Source organism: Callorhinus ursinus, unplaced genomic scaffold (genome assembly GCF_003265705.2).
Source record: "Callorhinus ursinus isolate GAN/ISIS: 27379988/994484 unplaced genomic scaffold, GSC_fseal_2.0 scaffold4, whole genome shotgun sequence".
NCBI classification, from domain to species: Eukaryota; Metazoa; Chordata; class Mammalia; order Carnivora; family Otariidae; genus Callorhinus; species Callorhinus ursinus.
This window is the reverse complement of record NW_027397066.1, coordinates 7,195,092-7,215,710: the sequence shown is the minus strand read 5'-3', so window position 1 is coordinate 7,215,710 and position 20,619 is coordinate 7,195,092. Positions and strand designations below refer to the sequence as shown.

The 20,619-nt window shown below is 46.5% G+C and overlaps 1 protein-coding gene across 1 annotated transcript in view; it reads left to right on the top strand.

Moving 5' to 3' along the window:
* The window catches only part of CLNK (cytokine dependent hematopoietic cell linker), a 161,747-nt gene that overhangs the window by 66,333 nt on the left and 74,795 nt on the right, over positions 1-20,619 (top strand). The window contains exon 3 of the mRNA XM_025887445.2: positions 13,134-13,202. Within this exon, the coding sequence (XP_025743230.1) occupies positions 13,134-13,202 (69 nt within the window). The remainder of the gene's footprint in view (positions 1-13,133; positions 13,203-20,619) is intronic.

The window sequence follows — 20,619 nt, the reverse complement described above, 5'->3', positions numbered from 1 at the left end:
GGTCTATTAGAAGCTACGTCCCCCGACAGTCAAGACTGAAGAAAAAAAGAGAGAGAAAGAGAAAGCATTTGAAAAGCTGATCTCTAAGACTTCGGTTTTTCTTGGTTCATTTGTTTCCTTTTGCTGAATCAAAATTTAAACAAAAAAAGTAAATGGGAATAAGGTTTTGTGGGTTTTCTTGAAAACTGGACATAAAGGATTCAGAATTACTTTCTTATGTTCTAAATTAGATTATCTTTCTTTTGTCTTTCTTTATTTCCTCAAGAAGATTAAAAAGAAAATGAGGAGAAATTATTCACGAGACACACAAAGAGGTTTAATTAGAAGGACAAGCACTGGGGAAGCAAAGACCAAATAAAAGGGACCTTGAGCACCACAGGCGGAGCCAGGAGCTGAGCCGGAACCTTCACGGTCAGCATCTGGCTAACCTGAGCAGGTCATTCCATTTCTCTGGGTCCAACTTTCCCCATTTATAAGATTAGCAGGTTTAAGGAGATGATATCTATCTTTCCATTCAGCCTCATGCTCTGAAAACCTTCGAGGCTAAAACTCTGGAAAAGGAAGGAGTAAATTCAGACAGCACCCTCCACTCTGCATCTACAACCTGTAAACAGAGCTGGTCTCTTCTGGAATATTCTGAGTCCATTTTCTGCCTTAATAAACAAGAGTGAGTAATTCCCTCAAGAGAGTCCTGTCTCTGTCTATAGCTCTTCTCATGCACAAATATTTCCTTTGCTGCTATTCTGTGTGAGGAGGGGGTGAAAGGAATTCAAAGTTTGGGTTGGGAGATGTGCACAAAAATGATGACCATGCAGGTGGCAGTCCCTGAAAATCCAAGCCTGGTCCCTTTCAACAGAGAACCCAGAGCCTCTCTCTGAGTCAGGGGAAGCTAGAGGAGGGAGTATAGCCCAAGTGGATCCTAAGAGCCTGAAGAAGGTTCAGAAAGGGGTTTCCTCCTTGCCAGGTATAAATCCAGCAGTCAGTAGTCAAAGCTGTGAACAAAAGAGAAATCAGGTCAGAACCAGGTGGACTGTCTTGGAAATTATGTAGCCATTCAAATCAGGAGTAAACAAAGATAAGAAGCCATGGATAAAAGAAAGGCAGAGGGATAAGCTCCTTGCTCACCAGCTTGGTTCTCATGCATGTGGCTGCCACCTTCATGAGGGTAGGACCTTCTGTGTCTTGCCCACCTGTGTCCGCAGGCCTAATACAATGCCCAACACATAGTAGTTACTCAATAAATATTTGACTTGTGGAATGCACCAGGGTCTGCTTCCCAATTTCAATTCAGTTCAGTAAAGGATTTAAGTCTGAGAGGACTTTGTTCCCCTGACTATGAGACAGAGCCTCTTAGGAGCTCTCAATGAGGATGCAGGAGAAGAGGGTTTAGGTTCAGGACAGGGTGGAGGCTTAAGAAATATGGTTGTCATCCACTAAGGCAGAGAGCAAGAACCATTCTAACTCACAGAGGGACATGGGACCTCTTCCTAGACACATTTTTTAAAGATGTATGTATTTATTTGAGAGAGAGAGTGCGTGTGCGCAAGAGTGGGGTGAGCGGCAGAGGGAGAGAATCTTCAAGCTGACTCCCCACTGAGCATGGAGCCCTACATGGGGCTCACCCTCACTACCCATGAGATCATGACCTGAGCTGAAACCAAGAGCTGGATGCTTAACTGACTGAGCCACCCAGGCGCCCCTTCCTAGACACATTTTCAAAAGATGATTGGAAAAGATGGCATCTGTGCTGGGTGGGCCCAGAAGAACAAGAGATGCTGAAGTTGTGCACGTGCAGAAGGAGAAGAGGAAGAGAGAGAAATGAATCACAAGCAGAGGAGACCACATGAACAAAGAGAATCTCAAAGAGTTCTATTTCAGCCCAGCAGGAGGTTCAGTTTGCCTGAAACATAGGTTTGTAAAACAAAACTGCAGAGTTGAAATGATAGCCGAGACAAAATTATAGGGGCTCCTTGTGGAGAAAAGGGTTGATGTCAAGGAGATCAATTAAGGAGCTCTTGTAGGGGGGCTTCAGTGAGCACGGGACCCATGAGTCAAGTCATCCTGCTAAGCCACGGAAAGCATGGTGCCTATGCACACCCCGCTTATGACATGGTTTTTAAAAATTCTGCCACTAGACTTCCAGCTGCTTGTGAATCAGGACTCTGATTTACCACTGCTTAACGCAGAGACAAGAAAATACTCAGGATATGTTTAGTGATGGTGCATCATGGACACACCAACCAGTCCTACCCTGATTTTATGCCTACACCATGTAACCATTGTGGGCCCAGGGTGGTTAAGTGGTGTAGGTGAGACAACACAATGAGGCAGTAAGTAGTTGGGCTCAAACCCTAACTCTAACCCTGAAGTTACACAGCCAAACTCCCCTTCCCCTCCAGCTGGCTGGTCCAGAGTCACTGTCCAGGACTGTAGCTATAAACACAACAGCTAGGAGACATTGGACAAGACAGACAGAACCCTCTGGGCGATTCCCTCAAAGCTGAAACTGCTTCAGAATGTAAGTCTGTCCTATATCTGGGCCATTTCCTTCACTTTCTGCTACGCATGTAGTGCCAGGCAAGGCAGGAAGAGCCTCCAAAGTCCTTGGATTGTGATCTCCTGGTGTCCGGAGACTCAGGGAGTACCTTGCTGCATTCTTGCCTCCGAGCAGGGGCTGAAATCACGCCTCATCAGTGGTGTTTGCCTCCCAGCAAATGAAGCTTCCGATGGGCTATCTAGGAATGGGTTCACTGCAACAATCCAGGCGGGCGGTAAGGCCATGTCCCAAAGACAAGGGCTCCCATTGTGTCCTCACTGGCCGCTCCAACTCCAGTGTGACTTGGGCACAGAGGAAAGAGAACACCCCACAGTGGGGGCCATGGCAACCAGAGAGGATCTTCTCCCATGGCCCCACTACTAGATCTCCTCAGCAGAAACCAGCTCACAGCCTTGATGAGCCCAAGAAGGATCCTTCAGGATGAAAAGTCTCCTGTGTGCATATCTTTCCTCTGTTCACCAGGCACTTGCTGTGGCATATAGTGGAGTCTATTACACGTGGAGTCCATCCAGTGAAGGAACAGGTTTTACACCAAGATCTGTCTAACTATGGAAGCTCATTGACTGGAGCCCTGAGTCTTCGTTTCACCATGTGTAAAATGAGGACAACATGAATTGCCCCCATCTAATTTGAAGGTCTGTTGTGAGGATTAAATTAGAACACCGACAGCAGTATCTGGCACATGGTAGACACCTACTACCTGTTACTTACGTATTCTTTCTTCCCTGTGTGTTGAGAGGCAGTTCCCAATGACTAAATGTTTGAGAAGTATATTTGTCAGGGTTCTCCAGGGAATAGAACCAAAAGAATACATACATACATACATACAGAGAGAGATTTCTTTTAAGAACTTGGCCCACACAATTTTGGGAGCTGGCAAGTCTGAAATCTATACAGCAGTCCAGCAGGCTGGAAACTCATATAAATATGAGTTGTGTTGCAATCTTGGACCAAATTCTGCAGGACAGAGGCTGAAAACTCAGGCATGGTTTCCATGTTGCCGTCTTGAGACAGAATCCCTTCCTTTTCAGAAAACCTCAGCCTTGGCTCTTAAGGCCTTCAACTGATTGGGTGAGGCCCACCCACACTATGGAAGTTCATCTGCTTTACTCAAAGTCCACTGACTTAAATGTTAATCACATTTGGGGTACCTGGGTATCTCAATTGGTTAAGCATCCCAACTCTTGGTTTTGACTCAGGTCATGATCTCAGGGTTGTGAGATCCAGCCCACGTCAGGCTCCACGCTGAGCATGGAGCCTGCTTAAGATTCTCTCTTTCCCTCTCCGTCCGCCCCTCCCTCCCCCAGTAGTGTGTGCACTCTCTCTCTCTCTGCCTGTATCTAAATATAAATAAATAAATAAATAAATAAACAAATGTTAATCACAACTAAGAATACCTTCTCAACAGTATCTAGACTATTGTTTGACCAGACAACTGGGCTTCATAACCTAGCCAAGTTGACACATAAAATTAACCATTATAAAGGTGCGAATACGTGAGGGATAGCAATTAAAACATCTCTTTACAGTCAACTGATTACTGAGTGGACTTCCCTCTCAAATTCCTCTGGAAAGGGTCACCAGCTCAAATCTTCAGGGGCTAGTCAGCATATAGAAAAGTGTAAGATAGTCAGGATGAATGGTGGGCTTCATGAGCTTGAGGGTATAGGCCCTATGTAAATATGTTCAAGTTCAAAATTTTCTTTAAAAGTGTGGCAGAAAAGTTGTGCATGCCCTTCAGCTTTTCTGGGTTCAGCAGTGAAACACATAATGATATCCACCATCTAGGCTATGGCACATCAAATTCCCAAGAAACTGAGCTTTTCCAGATGCTCAGGGAAAGCATTTCCTAGGTTTAGAAAAAACTGTGTACAGAAATATACCACTTGAAGGAAGTTTGCACATACCACCCACACAGCTTAGGGACCAAGTGGAAGAAACAAAATGGGCATTGCTCACTTGGAAAAGTTGTGACAACTGATGTGGACTATTTTAAGGGAGTTAGAAGCATCGCATCCGGCTACAAAAAAAAATTATTGCAATGGCCTCTCATGCGCAAAAGAGTTGGAGAACCAGTTTATTCTGGTCTTGGCTGGAGCCTTCTGTAATTAGCTGAAAAACCTTCAAAAATTGGCCTGACATTTTCAGAGGTCATAAAAAGTTATGAAATAAGCTGCAGAAAGATTTGAGCTGATCTGGTTTTTAGGCTCACAAAAAACCCTTCTAGATATTACTAAAGTGTCATCTGTAGTCATGCTTCCACGTTAAGTAGACAATATGTGTGGCAGACAGTCACTAAAATGTGACCCCCCCCAATTATCTATCTCTTGATAGTCATGTTCCTCCCTGTGTAATCCCCTCCCCTGAAGTGTGAACAAGACCTGAGGTTCAAGGAAATGGGTTGTCATTTCTGTGATTATGTGACCTAAGATTGCAACTTCCTCTTGTCTTCTTGGTTAGCATGCTTTGATGAGGCAAGTGGCATGTTAGGGAGATCCGCATGGCAAGGAACTAAGGGTAGCCTCCAGCCAACAGACACCAAGGGCCTGAGGCCCTCAGCCCAACAGGCCACAAGAAACTGACTCCTACCAGCAATTACATGTACTTAGGAGCAATGGAGCTTTCCAACCCTGGCTGATACCTTGACTGAAGCCTCAAAAACACCCTAAAACAAAGGACCCAGCAAAGCCATGCCTACATTCCTGATCCCCAAAACTGTAAAATAAGAAACATGTGTTGATAAAGCTGCTACGTTTGTGATAGTATTGATACACAACAATAGATAACTAATAACAGTATGGCACTTTTTTAAGATGGAAACAAAAGGTGATGTAACATCTCTAAAGATGCTAAAATAGCAGGTGCATTCTCATCCTCCTGAGGGCATGATAACAGAAACTAAGAGAACAGAACTGATAATCATAGAAGAATTGATAAATTGTGTAGGAGAGAAAACGATTCTGTGGATTTATAAGGAAGAAAAAAAAATCCCATGGATTTTATAAGGGAGTAGAAAGTCTCATGCATTGTGTGAAATGGAAGGAAATCTCATGGATGCACAAATTAAATCCATGGTGATGCTGGTACAAAGTGGGAGTAACACATAGCATGGTGGAGTTCATAGTTCTTGAAGGACTGTGCAAATGAATATGAGGTCATGTTGGTTGGGCTGGACTCAAACTGGGATCCCAGGAGACCCTATAAAACAGCTGGTGCCACCACCCTTTCTAGATCAACTCCTCCAGTCATTGAAGACCCATGCCACTGTAGAGTGTTCATCTCTCAGAGGCTGAGAGGAAAAAAAAAAACAACACAGTGCTATTTCTATGGAAGTGTTCCAAGGTTCTACAGCCAACCTGATGATGATATAGGGAAAACAGTAGGTTATGGTGTCAATATTTTCAAAGTCCTCATGAGGAACAAATGTCTTATGCTTGCAGGTGGAGTGGCAGAAACTGACTTAGCCAAAGAAATCATATCACATGAACAGACATGACCTGCTCTTAAATAATATGCTCTGCAGAACTTCACTGGAGCATTCAAAACCATTCACCAGACACAGCAAGAAAATTCTAGAGTTAAGTCCGATGACATAACCTCTAATGCCTATGAAGTACTAGATTAGATAATGAAGTTGAATTTCCTGCTTAAAAGAAAAAAGGACATGTTGGAATCTAATACTCTATTTACCTGGGAAAATACTGGGCAATTAACTCGCTGCCAAGGAAGAAGTTGCTGCATTTAAATTAGACCAGATCCTCATGGATGACCACCCAGTACACCCAAGCACCCAAAACAAATGGCTGGCTAAAAGACCAAAATTATTGAACAGCTTATTTTTACTTCGTGTAAAGTCCCTATCAGCAGTAGGTCTCCAATTTTTCTAGCTGATGCTCCTCACTCTCCTGAAGTTAAGGAGAGTTCTATGTTGTTATCCTCCGCTATATGAGATAATAACCACATGCTGGTTGTTCTCAAAAGAAAAATCAGAAAACAAAAAAGAAACAACCTAAACCAACAAATTAGGTAATATTTAATGCTAGGACTTTGTATCTCTCTAATCGAGTAACCCACACTTTTGACCTGGGTGAAATGGTTTAATTATCAACTACCCTTCTCAATGCTACTGGTTGTCCACCTCTGGTAATCTTTAGTCATTCTGAGTGAGAATCAGGTCCTAGATAAGAAAAATGACCACTAACATGCAGTCGATAGGTTCTCTCCTACTGAAAAATAGAGCCAAGGCCCATTTTGACTTTGAGAACTCAGACTTGCTAAAGAGTCAGAATCAGTGTGATTTTGTACTAGACTTTGTGAGTCTCCACCTAGGTCCCCCTCAAACTTCTTTGGGAATTGCCTTGGTTGGATTTGCCTTCCCTGGTACAGCCCACATTCACTGACTGGTCCACCAAGGGCACAAAAGCCCAGCCCTCCTACCACAGCTCGGGACAATGGTGAAGGGCCATCATGACAGCATCAGAGCACAGCCCACATCCTCCCTCTGCCAATCTTGCTCCTTTTCTTTCCTTCCTTGGGGGCTGATTCCAGGAGCTCACCCTAATGCACTTTCTGAGTGATTCCATTTCAGGGCCTATTTCCTCAGGATCCCAACATGCATCAATTCCTGAGGAGATAGAGCATGCGTTAAACACAAGAGGAAGAAATCCAATAGAGCTGGGGATAGAGTGGGACCAGTCTCACAGGGTGCTGTGAGGATTCCATGGATTAATATGTGTGAAATGCAAAATAAGAGCCAGGAAGCTGTAAATCCCATGTAAGTTTTGAGTTGTCATTATCATCATTACATAGTATTATACATTATTACCACTCATGATCTTGGACTCAACAATGGAGGAGAATTACGGCTTAAGAGCAATTTGTGTGATTTCTCGGGAGTCTGCAAGATCCCTGTGAATGTATAGAATGGGAGCCCAGAAGTCTAAAATCAAGGTGTCAACTGGGCTGTGCTCCCTCTGAAGACTCTAGAGGAGAATACTTCCTCAGCTTTTCCAGCTTTGGGTGGCTCCATGGCCCCATGGCTCCAGTCTCTGCCTCCATCTTCATGTGGGTCTTCACACAGCCTTCCTCCATGTTCTCTTCTCTCTTCTCTGTCATTGGTTTTAGGGCCCACCCTACTCTGGGATGATCTCATCTCAAGATCCTTAGCAGGATTACATTCTCAAAGAAACTTTTTCCAAATGTAGTCCCATTCACAGGTGCCAGGCACACATATCTCTTGATAGACACCTCTCAACCCACTACAACAGGTATAAATTGATTCCACCATGGAACTAGACCACCAGTTCTAAACTATCAGGTAGGTTAGGTCTACTCAAAAAGCAATGGGAATCACAGAAGGTATACAGAAAAAGGAGGGAACAAGAAAACAAACCTGTGAAGGGATACCAAATGGCTTTTGTTAACTGACCATGCAGGAGGGGGGTAGAGAAGAGAAGAAAATCAAAGATGGCCAGAAAGTGTTGAACCTCTAGTGCTAGGAGGAAATCAAGAAGAGAGGCTGGATGGTGTGGGGCGATGCGTTCTTGCTCTTTTTCGGCAGGATGTGAGTTGTTTGGAAGAACAATTAATTGGCTCACCCCCGCTGGCTCTCTGTGCCTCAGTTTCCCCACAAGCCAGTGGCATCTCTTACTTTTCCAAGGATGTGCTGAGTTCTCTGAGCAATAAATAAACTTGTATTGCTTCCCTGGTGGGCACTTGAGTAGGATCAATGACAAGTAATAAGGCAGCAGTTTAAAACTGCTGATGTGATTCATTTTACAATGTGGGTGGGACAGGCTGAGTGGCCCACAGGAAAGGCAGCTGGTCCCAAATGTTTGAGGCCTTATAAAATGGTGAGTATCTACTTACCCTGCTGTAGTAAACGGAACTGTCATTCCCAGGTTCACAGAGGCAATGGCCAACTTGGGAACACTGAACCTTCCAAGGTCAGATCTCGATTTAATGCAAAGCAAATAATCTTGACCCATGATGATTAACATTCTTAATCAACATTTTCTGTGACTGAAACTTTATGATTCTTTCAACATCGGATATTTAAAACAATGTGTCTCTAAAAACTGGAACCCTAAAGAATGATTTAAAATAGAGAAATCTGGTAGGGGGTAAAACCGTGGAGCTGGACATTTCAGTTTTCCTTGAGATTAGCGAACAAAATTCAAAGCCAAATAACTGGGAGGGAGCTGGAAATAGGGAAGGAACCACTTTGATTTCTAATCTCTGCTTTTTCCATGCATTTCCAAAGCACATAAACTTTAACTACTTACTATCCAGGTAAATGGCTATTTGTCAGCTTCGTTAATATTTTCCTTACATAATCTGTTGTGGGAGGAGGAACTCCTCCCAGACCCATCTTCTCTCTGTTCCGCAGTGGTTTTCAGAGGGCCTGGCCCTGAGCTTCTGAAAATCACTGGCTCCTGGTTCCCCTAACGCACATCTGACATGCACCTGGCTGGAAGTCAGAGCCCTGGCCTGCAACAAGCCTGGTCACTCCAGCCCAACCCCACTGCTCACAGGGCCCCTGTGTCCTCATCTGTATCTTGGAGCTGAGAAGGAGACTTGCCCATCTACTGCTGAGGGTTACTGTCAACATCAAATAGAAAAAGACTTTGAATTCAACTCTCTTCTTCAAGTTAAAAAGTCAAAAGCAGATTATCTGGAAAAGTAAAGGTAGCTTCCGGATGTTGGGTTCTTAAGGTATTTAGAAAGAGGTTGAGGAAATTCTCAGAATCTCTCCCATTCTCCTACAATGGGACTAGTTAAAGCCATTTAGGCAAATGTTACGTGGGCTGTCAGAGAACACAAATGCTCTGACATGATACCGAGGGCCTCCTTCTCTGTGCAGGGACAGGTCAGAATTTCCCTGGTAGCAGAGAGACCCACAGGATTCGGCACATGAAGGGCACGGCTTGCTTCTGTGGATGAGCCCAAACGGGCAGGTCATTTGTCAATTCTTTATTGATACATCTATTTGTATCTTACAAACATTCCTGAGGTCAGGTAGCCAGTGTGCTGGGAGAGAAACAATTCCCAGGATACGGCTATATTGTCAAGCCGCTAGTCCAGGGGGACATGAACACATGAACAGGCACATACAAGACACTATGGTTTAAAAAAAAAAAAAAAAAAGATTGTTTACTTGTTTATGGCCTATCTCCCCAACAGCAGTAAGATTCATGAGGCAGACTCCATCCATCTTCTTTAACAACTGCATCCCACTGCGTGGCATCCAGCCTGGTACAGTGTAGATCTGATATATGTTCATTGAGTTAATGAATGAACAGATCCATGAACAAACGAACGAACAGTAAAACAGAGATATACCAAAAGTCCTAAAGAGGAAACAGGACAGAACTCAAGGGAAACTAGCATTGGAACTAGACCTGGAAGAATGGAAAGGTTTTTGGCAGATGGAGAGGAGGCCAAAGAAAAATCTAATCAGTGATGTGGGAGCATGCAAAGGTAGGGCCCAGATTGAGGACAGTGTGGGGCCCTGGTGGGGGCACAGGATAGGAGGGAACAGAGACACAGACAACAGAAATTGTGTTCAAGACCGCTGAGGCAGGCATCTCGGCTATCATGGGAATGAGTATGGATTTTGTCCCCCAGAAGGGGCAAGTGGTGTGGATTTTCAAGCAGGGAGGTGACTTGATAATATCCTGCTAATTAGAAGTTACCCCAAAGATACAAATGTAGTGATCCGGAGGGGCACATGCACCCCAATGTTTATAGCAGCAATGTCCACAATAGCCAAACCGTGGAAGGAGCCTAGATGTCCATCAGCAGATGAATGGATAAAGAAGATGTGGTATATATATATATACAATGGAATATTATGCAGCCAATCAAAAAATGAAATCTTGCCATTTGCAACGGCATGGATGAAACTAGAGGGTATTATGCTAAGTGAAATAAGTCAATCAGAGAAAGACAAGTGTCATACGATCTCACTGATATGAGGATCTTGAGAAACAAGACAGAGGATCATAGGGGAAGGGAGGGAAAAATGAAACAAGATGAAACCAAAGAGGGAGACAAACCGTAAGAGACTCAGGAAAAAAAGTGAGGGTTGCTGGGGGGGGCAGCGGGTCAGAGGGATGGGGTGGCTGGGTGATGGACATTGGGGAGGTTACGTACTATGGTTAGTGCTGTGAATTGTGTAAGACTGATGAATCACAGACCTGTACCCCTGAAACAAATAATACATTATATGTTAGTTAAAAAAAATTTTTAAATAAAATAAAACACACAATAGAAAAGGTCCAAAAAAAAAGAAATAAAGGTCACTCCTGTGGCATTTTGGTGGGTGGATTGGAGCCCAGGGGGCCAGGAAAGCAGGTAAGGGGTTGATGCTGGGAGTTAGACCTCAGATAGAGCAGAACGAAGACTGAGCAAGGACAGAATTGAGCAAGGAAGAAGGGGCAGGAGAGGAGACATCCGGGGATTTGGCAACAGAGCATGGAGTTGTTGGTGATGGGGGCGGGAAAGAGGAGACTCAAGGTTAGTGCCCAGGCTGCTGGTTTGGAAACTATATGAGCAACGGAGCCACTCACGGGGAAAGGGCCTGTGTCTGCTAGAGAATAACCAAGCAAAAAGGTCCAGGAAAGAGATGTCCACGTTGAGAACTTAGAAGTCGGGGTGCCGATGTAGGCGTGAATCAAGCTTTACCCAGATAAACAGCAAATAATGAAATATATGAAATAATACAATAATTAATTTTTGAAGTCATGAAATGATGAAAAAATCAAATGAAAAATAACAAAATAACACCATCATCTTTGTGTCAATTTACACAGTGACGAACAATATCCAAATGACTCACTAAATATTTTAATTTTATTTTAAATTTTTTTTATTTTTAAAGATTTATTTATTTATTTGAGAGAGAGAGAGAGAGAGAGCGTGAGCAGGGGAAGGAGCAGAGGGAGGGGGAGAGAGATCCTTAAAATAGACTCCCCGCTGAGCACGAAACCCAATGTGGGTCTGGATCCCAGATCATAACCTGAGCCGAAATGAAGAGTTGGATGCTTAACCGACTGGGCCACCAGGCACACCACACTAATTTTTTTTTTTTACCACACTAATTTTTAAAAAATATTTATTTACTTGAGAAAGAGAGAGAGAGAGAGAGCAGGAGGGGGGCAAATGAAGAGGAAGAGGTAAGTAGAGGGGGAGAGAGAATCTTAAGCAGGCTCTACACCCAGCATGGAGCCTGATGCAGGGCTCCATCCCACAACTCTGAGATCATGATCTGAGCCTGGACGCTTAAACAACTAAGCCACTGAGGTGCCCCTCACTAAATTTTTTATTTATTACATCACAGCCTATAGGCTGCACACAAAATCCTAGATGGACAATCTCTGGTCACTGATAGGCATTTCCCGGGGTCCTTGACTCCTGCGTGCACAGGCATTCCCACTGAGGGCCCACTGCAGACCAGGCGCTCTCCCCGACCCTACGGATGCACAGCCGGCACATCTCTGCCCTCGAGGGCATGGTCATTGAGCTAGCTTGGCAGACATGATCACAAGCTACGAGTTAAGACAAAAGTAAAATTACAACTCAGACACACACTGTGAAGGAGCCAGTCTTAGAGGGCGGGAAGGTTCTTCTGAGGACCTGGCACCTGTGCTGAGCTCAGAAGCAGAAGAGAGAGAAGGGAGACAATAAACAGTACCTGAAAGAGGCCTGGGGGTGGGAGTAGCAAAAGTACAAGGACCAAGAAGAAGCAAGTTTGCCCCACGTGGTGGGAACCAGGACAAGGAGGTCAGCCGAGCTAACGAGGTAGCTGTCGAGGAGCATTTGCTGACGAAACTGTTATCAATAAATCTCTGCTAAAGCTCACGAAATACCCGCAAAAGAAATGGAAGTATATTAAATGTGGCTAATTAAATGAATGAGGGATGCATAATAGTGATGGTTTATGATAGTGTGAGCAAATTAACTCAATTTAAAATAATTTAATCTTTTCACAGTAAATGCCATAGCAAAGTATCTAAATTATATAGAATTCCAATAAATATAATTTGAATCTGAATTGCTATTGCTAAGTAATCTGCCTTCCTACCCTGGATGATGTCTGCTAGCTTGGAGTCAAATTCGACTAACACAGGAAGCATCTAGAACATTCCTTGGTCCACAGGCACTGTCCTTCTTTGACAGCCTCCCCTCAACCATGTGTTGAAGGTATGATGCTCTTCATTTTACAGAACAATGTCACAGAGACAGGGAGGGTGCCGCAGTGAGCCTGCTGATGTGGGACAGCAGGCCAACTTTCCACCCTGACTGGGGTGCTTCTTCACCCCACACCACCGCCCCTTGTAAAAGAAAGCTCTTACATTAAAATATATACATATATTTTAAAGTAATTAAATTACTTGAAACACGGCCATTTTTTTAACCCCAGTGGAAATGCAAAGAGAGATTTGGAATTATTTGTGAGATGTTCATTACTTAAATCTGACCGGGTGGTTGTTTCTGTGAATGAATGCACTTAATTATTTTTTTTCCCCTAGCTTCTTGCTATTTCCTGACTGCAATCTATTTTCTTTCATCCCAGGGACAACAGAAGGGCAACAAAAGAAGGACCCAGTGATCTGAACCAGAACCTCTGTCTGCCAAAAAATAGGTCAGAATATTTATTTGTTTATTCATAGAGGAGCGAACATCCATAGAGGAGTCTGTGGCAAATCAGCCGACCAACACACACACACACACCAGGTTAATGTGATAGAATTTTATTGCTGCCAGGGCTCTTAGAGGTCACATGGAGACCAAGGTTCAGAAGGACAAGAACCTCATGTGGGTTGAAGTACCAGCCCGCGTGCAATGCAAGGAAAGGCTGGGAAGCCCCAGGGCACCCACAGCATTTCTGACGAGGGCTATTTCCACCACCCACCAGGGGTCCAAACAGCCCAGGAGACAGCCACAAAGATGGAAACTTCCATTCTCAGCTGGTGAACGATTTAAATGATGGATCACAGATGCATCAGGCCACGAGCCCACCGCCAGCTCTCATAAGTGAGGAGAATAGAGGAAGCCATGTACCTATGCGGTTTCTTCTCTTTGTCCTTCAGCTGAGCAAACATTTACTAAGCAGTCATGACATTAGGGCTTGCACAGGCTAGGGAATATGCAGAGAAAAAAGACAAAGTCCTACCTCCAAGGGGCTCAGAGCCTGAAAGCTCAGAATGCGGACTAACTTGGTAAATGACAAGATCCCAATCCTAAAGCCCAATCCAGCTCTGTCATTGTCCAGCAGCCAGACCCTGGGCAACACCCTGATGCCCAGAGGGGGTTGCAAGGTCTCCTTGTACCCCGCCAGAGCTCCCTCACTGAGCCCTGCCCGAGCAGTCTCTCTGCCCAGAGGGCCACGAGGGTCTCAGCATGTTATACCACGCCTTGCATCCTAGCACACTTCAACTCAGGTCAACCACCAAACACCCATTCAGTTCCTACTCTGTTCCAGGCCCTGGGACTTTCTTAGCATCCTACGATTTACTTGAAAAACTATTTTTCCTAAGAAGAGTAAATGAATGCCTGTAAAACAGAATATTCGAAATATTGTCAAAACCACATTAAGCAAAGGAAAAATTGTGGCTGTTCTCAGACTTGTTCAATGTTTACATTAAATACATTTGAATAATGCATTTTAAGTCAGTTTTTCTTATTTCTTGACAATAGCAAGAGATGGGAGCTGGAAGGGTTAGAAGACTTCCTTCAAATGAAGATGGTTGCAGCAATCACATACATCAAAGTAATATTTACAGCTACATTTGAGAAAGAGAGAGCGAAAGAACAGTGCTTTTCCGCAGCAAATTATTTCAGGATGTGTCATAGCATGCTCAAGATATATTAAAAAGAGCAACAGACGATGTTTCTGCAACCTGTTCCAAACCATTTATAAACCCAAATTAAAAAAAAAAAACCCATATGCATACAAATCTCTGTACCACTGCGTATTTTATAATGAAAGTATTAGATGAGTATAAATTAGTATTTGAGATATATAAATCAAATCAAAATGTCTGAAAACTACATATTTGGGTCTACTGTCTTACTTCGAGAACTATTAAACCCATGAATTCATTCTCCGTACAAATTACAATTATCAGCATTTGGCGGCGAGGAGAGAAGGATGCTGCGAGCAGGCGGGGCTGCGCAGAGAACCGGCCTGGGGCGCCAGGTCTCAGTGTCACCCGACGCGCTCACTCACGGAGCGACCTCACTCTGACAAGCCCATTTCCCGTCTCAGCTCCTCGTATGCTTTAGAAATGGTATTTGAAAGCAAATGAGCAGGCTGCCTTGTCCCCCACTGACCCCTGTATGTAAAGCAGTGCACATATGTGGGAACGAAACGGGTGACCCCTGTAGCACGCCTGGAACATGGCAGGTTCTCAATAAAAAACAGGGGCCAATGATCACTGAGTGGTCATGTGACCATCATGTGACCATGCGCTGGGCGCCGTTTTAAGAGCTTAATAGGTGCTGTCTCCCTGGATCCCCACAGTTCTGGTCTTATCAGTCTCCCTTTTATAGGAGAGAAGAAGGCATGCCCAGGATCAGTAACTTCCCCAAGGCTGATGAGCTGGGTGTGGTATGGTAAACCTTAGAATTTTCCATATTGTTACTGGCATCTAAAACAGCCCTGGCACTCCCTGCGGCTCCCCTCAATACTGCCAACCCTTAGTTAGGTGAGGGGTCAGCTCCCCCGACAGGTGCAGAGGGCTGTCCCCGTCCACCCCCGCCCCTCACACACACACTCGAACACGCATGCGCCTCCGGGCCACACAAGACGCTCACACAGATGCTGAGCGCTGGGGACCCACCCAGCTGATGCGGTCCAGGAGGTGATCCAAGAAAAACACAGAACCACATCCACGACACGTCCACACTACTGATACGAATGCATCCTAGAACTCCCCATGGAATTCATCGCGCTGAATCCCCAATATCCACTCCTATCCCGTGCCGCAACCCCACATGTGCAGAAAACGGAAACATACTGATAGATGTTGTCCAGTCGAGCCCAAACTCAAATCAGTAGTTGAGTGCCTGACGTGCAGCAGCCACCACGAAAGGAATTTTGGCATTTTATCCTCACAATACTGCTCTGAAGTAGTTATTCTAATTCCCATTTTATGGACTAGACAAGAGTCTGAGAGAGGTTCCATTTGTGGTCAGTCACAGAGCTCGTCCCTGGTGACAGCTGGATTTGGATTCAGAGTCTAACCTCAAGTCGAGTGCCAATCCTGTCTTCTAAGTGACCACAACTTTCTGCGGTGTCGGCATGGTCGTGTGGATTTCGTTTTCTGTTCCTGTGAGTCTCCAGTCTGCTCCTGTCAAGACTGCAATGAAGAAGGGGCATGCGCAGTGCACTCCTGAGAACATCCACATTCATAACAGAGCCTCACAGCAACACGTCCTGGAGCGTGGTCCCTGGACCAGCATCCGTCAGCACGACCTGGGAACTTCTTAGAAATGCAGATTCTCGGGCCCTGACCTCTGGAATCAGAAACTCGGGTGTGGACCCCAGGCACCGGTGTTTAGACAAGCCCTCCGGGTGATTCCGGTGCCCATTCAAGTTTGAGAACCTCCACTTTAGCATGGTTACTGCGAGTGCAAGCTTCGGAGTTGGAGTAGGAGGGCCTCTGGGCCCAGCACTTACTCTGCCCTCAACCACTACCTCCAGGAAACGGGAAGGAATGAAGAAGCCGCAAGACGGGGGCCCAGAGGGTAGGAGGAAGGGGAGAGAGGCCAGTGCGTTGGGGACAGGGAAATTCAGAGATGAAGACACAGCCCTTGCCATCAAGATGCTCGGTCTAGGGTGGGGGGAAAGTGAAGACTGGTATTGCAGATCACAAGACACTGTGCCACGTGCAGTGATAGGAACAGACAGGCCCCCAGGGGGGCACTAAGGGTCAGGGAGGCTAAGGGCTTGCCCACGAGGTTCCCAGCCATGCCTTCACACTCGGAGTGGAGTCTCTTTTCCCATTCCTGACGACAGCACTACAGTTAACACTGTCACTCACGTCCCACACTCCAACGTTCCCAAACTGCACCTCACTGACTGTCCATTTGTTCCCTTTTGCCACTAACACCTGCAAAATAGTTAATTCCCTGGGAGGGGGGGTGGAGGTGGGGGCAAGGTACAGGTGGGTTTAATTCCTCAGGGCCCAGGAGAGCCAGTCCTTACCCTTCAGATGCAGGAGCCCTGTTCCTGTGCTAGGAGGCCCCCTGCTGGACCCTCCCAGCAGGCAGCCCTCACCCAGGAGACAGACCTGGTGGGGGGGGGGGGGAGGGGGGGGGAAGCTGCTGCTTGTTGCTCTTGACCTCTCTGGTTTCACCCTACCCGCCTCCAGGGGCCCTGAGCAACCATGGCACTGACAGATGCATAAGAATACTGCTCCCTCTGGCCCTCCTCAATGGGCAGAAACGGGAGTATCTTTCTGAAAGGTGTGGCCGGCTGAGAGCGTCACAGAGGGCAACAAGTGCTTTCACAGAGGGTATGTGGACTACAGTGTGGTGCCCCATCCCTTTCCTGGGCTCGCCCACAAGGAGCTCCCCATGGCAGTTGCTCAGGAAACATTACTGAAGGGTTGGGAGGAAGAAGGGCTGGAAGGACCTACCAGGATGCCGTGGGCTTGAACGATGCCCTGTGCCTGGCACATACTAGATACTTAAATAGGTGGTTGAAGGAACTTTTAGCAGAAGGAAAGGATGGAGAGACGCAGAGAGAAGACAGAACAAGTCAGGGAGGGCGGGGAGAGGGTGGAGGCCATGGGCTTGGGAGCCGTCCACTGGCTGGAGGGGCGCTAGATTCAAACTAGCACAGTGGCACAGTGTCTTGTGATCTGCAATACCAGTCTTCACTTCCCCCCCACCATAGACTGAGCATCTTGATGACAAGGGCCACCACCCTGCTCCTCTGCGGTATAACCATCCCAATGCCAGATACGGTGGTTTTCCTCCTTCAGTATTTGTCAGGGACATGGAGAGCCCATATGAAAGGGATCAGAGTCACAAGACATGCGTTCTGTCCTCCGAGAACTTAAAATCTAGTTGAGGAAAGAAAAAAACACAAGGTTTAACAATGAGATTTGAGTAAGAAATTCGTAACTCCACACTGCCTTTTGACTCTCCTAGTGTGTTAGGAGAGCAAGCAGTACTGCAGTGCTCAGAGGTGGGGAAGCCCACAGGCCCCAGGGGGACCCTGAGGGGGTAGACAGGGGCAGGGATCCCCCAGCCCAGAGGGTCCTGGGAAGTGCGAGTGTACACGCTTCCAGAGTTTTCCCTAGGATCCCTTCGGGTTGCCGCATGCCCCACAAATGTGTTTTGTTTTATAAAACTAAAACAGAAAAGAGGAGGATTCCTGAAACTAATCAAGGATTCCTTTAACAAAGAATGAGCCCATTCTTTCACTAATTAATTATGAGCATTGACTTCATTCCACCCTGGTGTGAGTTTCTTCTACTTCAAAGTAATGTGGGTGTTGGGAGATGTTCTCCAGTCTGGGATCTGTAATGAAAACGAGAGCCTATTCTAGAGGGGTCTATGTGGGACACATGCACGTGTGTGAAGCACGTTCCTCCCATGTAGCTGACACTCTGCCAGGCCTTGCTGGGGCAGGCGGGTCCACGTAGAGACCCAGACTTGGTTGGCCATGGGTCTCTAAGCTGCTCTACTCTGGGGACACCCCTCTTATCTCCGTTTCCCTGTGCACCTGTGCCCTGCATTCATTCCCTCGTCCGTGCACTCACTCATGCTTACTTGGCCACACAATTGTGAGTCCAGGCCATGTTCTAGGCATGTTCTGTATTTGGTGCCTGGTCTCCCTTTTAGGGGCTGGGGGCCTGGTGGAGGGAGTTTGAGAAATCGAGTTGTACTGTTCTGCTTATGGGAGTGTGAGTTCCGTTGGATAAGTGCCACATGAGCAGATGAGGGCTATGGTGGCCACACAGGAAGCTACGTCCTTCCCTCTCCAGGAGATCCTATGCACACCGGCATGGCCTTTCTGAGATGCAGCTCTGAGCAGGCTTTACGTAGTGCCTCACCCAGTTCCACCTGTCTCCAGGACCATGCCGGCCTTCTAGCTCACCCCTGCTGGTTCCCCACTCTCTGAGCATGAGCACACCGTGCCTTTCCAGACCTCAGCTCCCACAGCTCCCTGATACAAACCTGCACCTCCCTCCAGTGCTGGAGGGGAAGGAGGGTGCACCCCACCTGCAGACTGGCTGCATGGGAACCGTGGCACCCCCAACTCCCCTCATGGGGTAAGCTGGGCCTAGTCCACCCATCCACAAAATGAAAGGACCAGTTCTGGTAATTAACCCTAACATTGAGATAAAGATTCCTGTCCACCAAGAGTTGCCAGGAGATTTGCTGAAATGATTTATAAAAGGCTCACACTTAACCAGTATAGAGCAGGCATCCAAATAGAGGGAAGAAGGCAATGAATTTAGAACTTCGGAGTCACCTTCATTTCTCTCTAGATTTAGCAACTGTTATCAATTGTCTGACAAAAATTAGAATTTTAGCTCTTAATGTCAGAAGCAGGCAGTTTCTTAAGGTGAGACGTGGAGCCGAGCCAGTTAATCTTGGAGGTTTGGGACAGGGAGTGGGCTGGCAGGTGAAATCACCCTGACCGTCTCCCAAGGGGCTTGCTGTGCATTCTGCTCCAGCAGGAGGGTGCCTGGGGAGACCCAGAGGGGACCACACACGTCACACTCCAGGGGGCGATGAAGAATTATCTCCACGCCAGGAGCTTGAGCCTGGAGACAAGACCCAATGTTGTCTCTATGGGACAGGAAAAACACACCATCCAAACTTTGTTCCCATGGATAAGTAAGACGCAAGTGCACCCTGCCTACACAATCAGATCCAGTTCTCCCAGGCAGCAAGGGGGTGGGGGAAGGGAGGGATAGCTTTAATTTAGTGCCCATTCAGGATTAAAAATTATTAAGTGTATTAAACTATTAAGAAGTATTAAAAATTAAAAATAATTCGGAAATTAAAAATCTTTATTTGTAATAAGGCTTAAATATTGAAAACCACAAACCGCTGGAGGTCAGTCTTGCTCATTTCATATTCCGTGAACTCCCCCCACCACGACGTGGACACCTGCCTGCACAAGCCAGAGATGCAGAGGAAGGCCTGCTGCCCTCAGGCCCAGAGGTGGAAGGAGCAGGGGGTGGGAACAGTAGAGAGGTGGCTGCCAAGCCAGCCTACCATCCAGCCGAGGCCCGTTCGCATGTGGCCGTGTTATGGATGCCATTGATGCAAAGGAGCCAAGGAGCATCCTTGTAGTTCCCTGGTAAGAGGCAGCTTGCTAACGAACACATGGGGCTTGCTTGAGCATAAAGAACACATCAGATCTCCATGAAGTTTGCTAGCAGCCTCCTCTTTTGCTAATCACCCTGGCTGTCAGACTGCAAAGAGCATTAACACAAGAGCCTTTTCAGGTACCTTTTCAGCTGCTGGTCTGCACAGCAACCAGACATAACTGTGGAGTCCAGGTCCCCTCCGGGGCCCCCTCCTTCCCAGGCCCTCAGAGGCAGGTTCCAGCCTTCTTCCCCTCCCTCCCCCCTTTCCGGGCTCAGCTGGAGTAACAGTGCTGCTTCCTGCTCTGCTGAGGCTTCCTCTGCTAATTCATTGGGCTTGCACTGACACACAGAGAGCCCTGGGGTGCAGAATCCCAGAGGATATGACATATGAATGAGCGCCATTGCTTTGGGACCCCACCGAGAGGCAGCGTGGATCCGAGAAGCCACTTTCCACAGCCTCGACAATCGGGAGGAAGCTCCAAGGCAAGAGAGCTCGGCGGTCTACGTCGCTGCTGTCGGCTTGGAAATAGTAAGAGTAGTGGGACACTTCCCAGCTCTACTGATTGCTTGCTGGGCCACTTCAGGCAAGTCACTTACCTCTTCCGAACTGAGCTGCACCCGCAAAGCGGGGAAAGCCTGCCCACCAGAGTGGAGCCTCGCTCAGTGCGGGACAGGCTCCACTCTTCATAGGCGTCAGACAACCCCACGTCTGCCTTTGAGGGT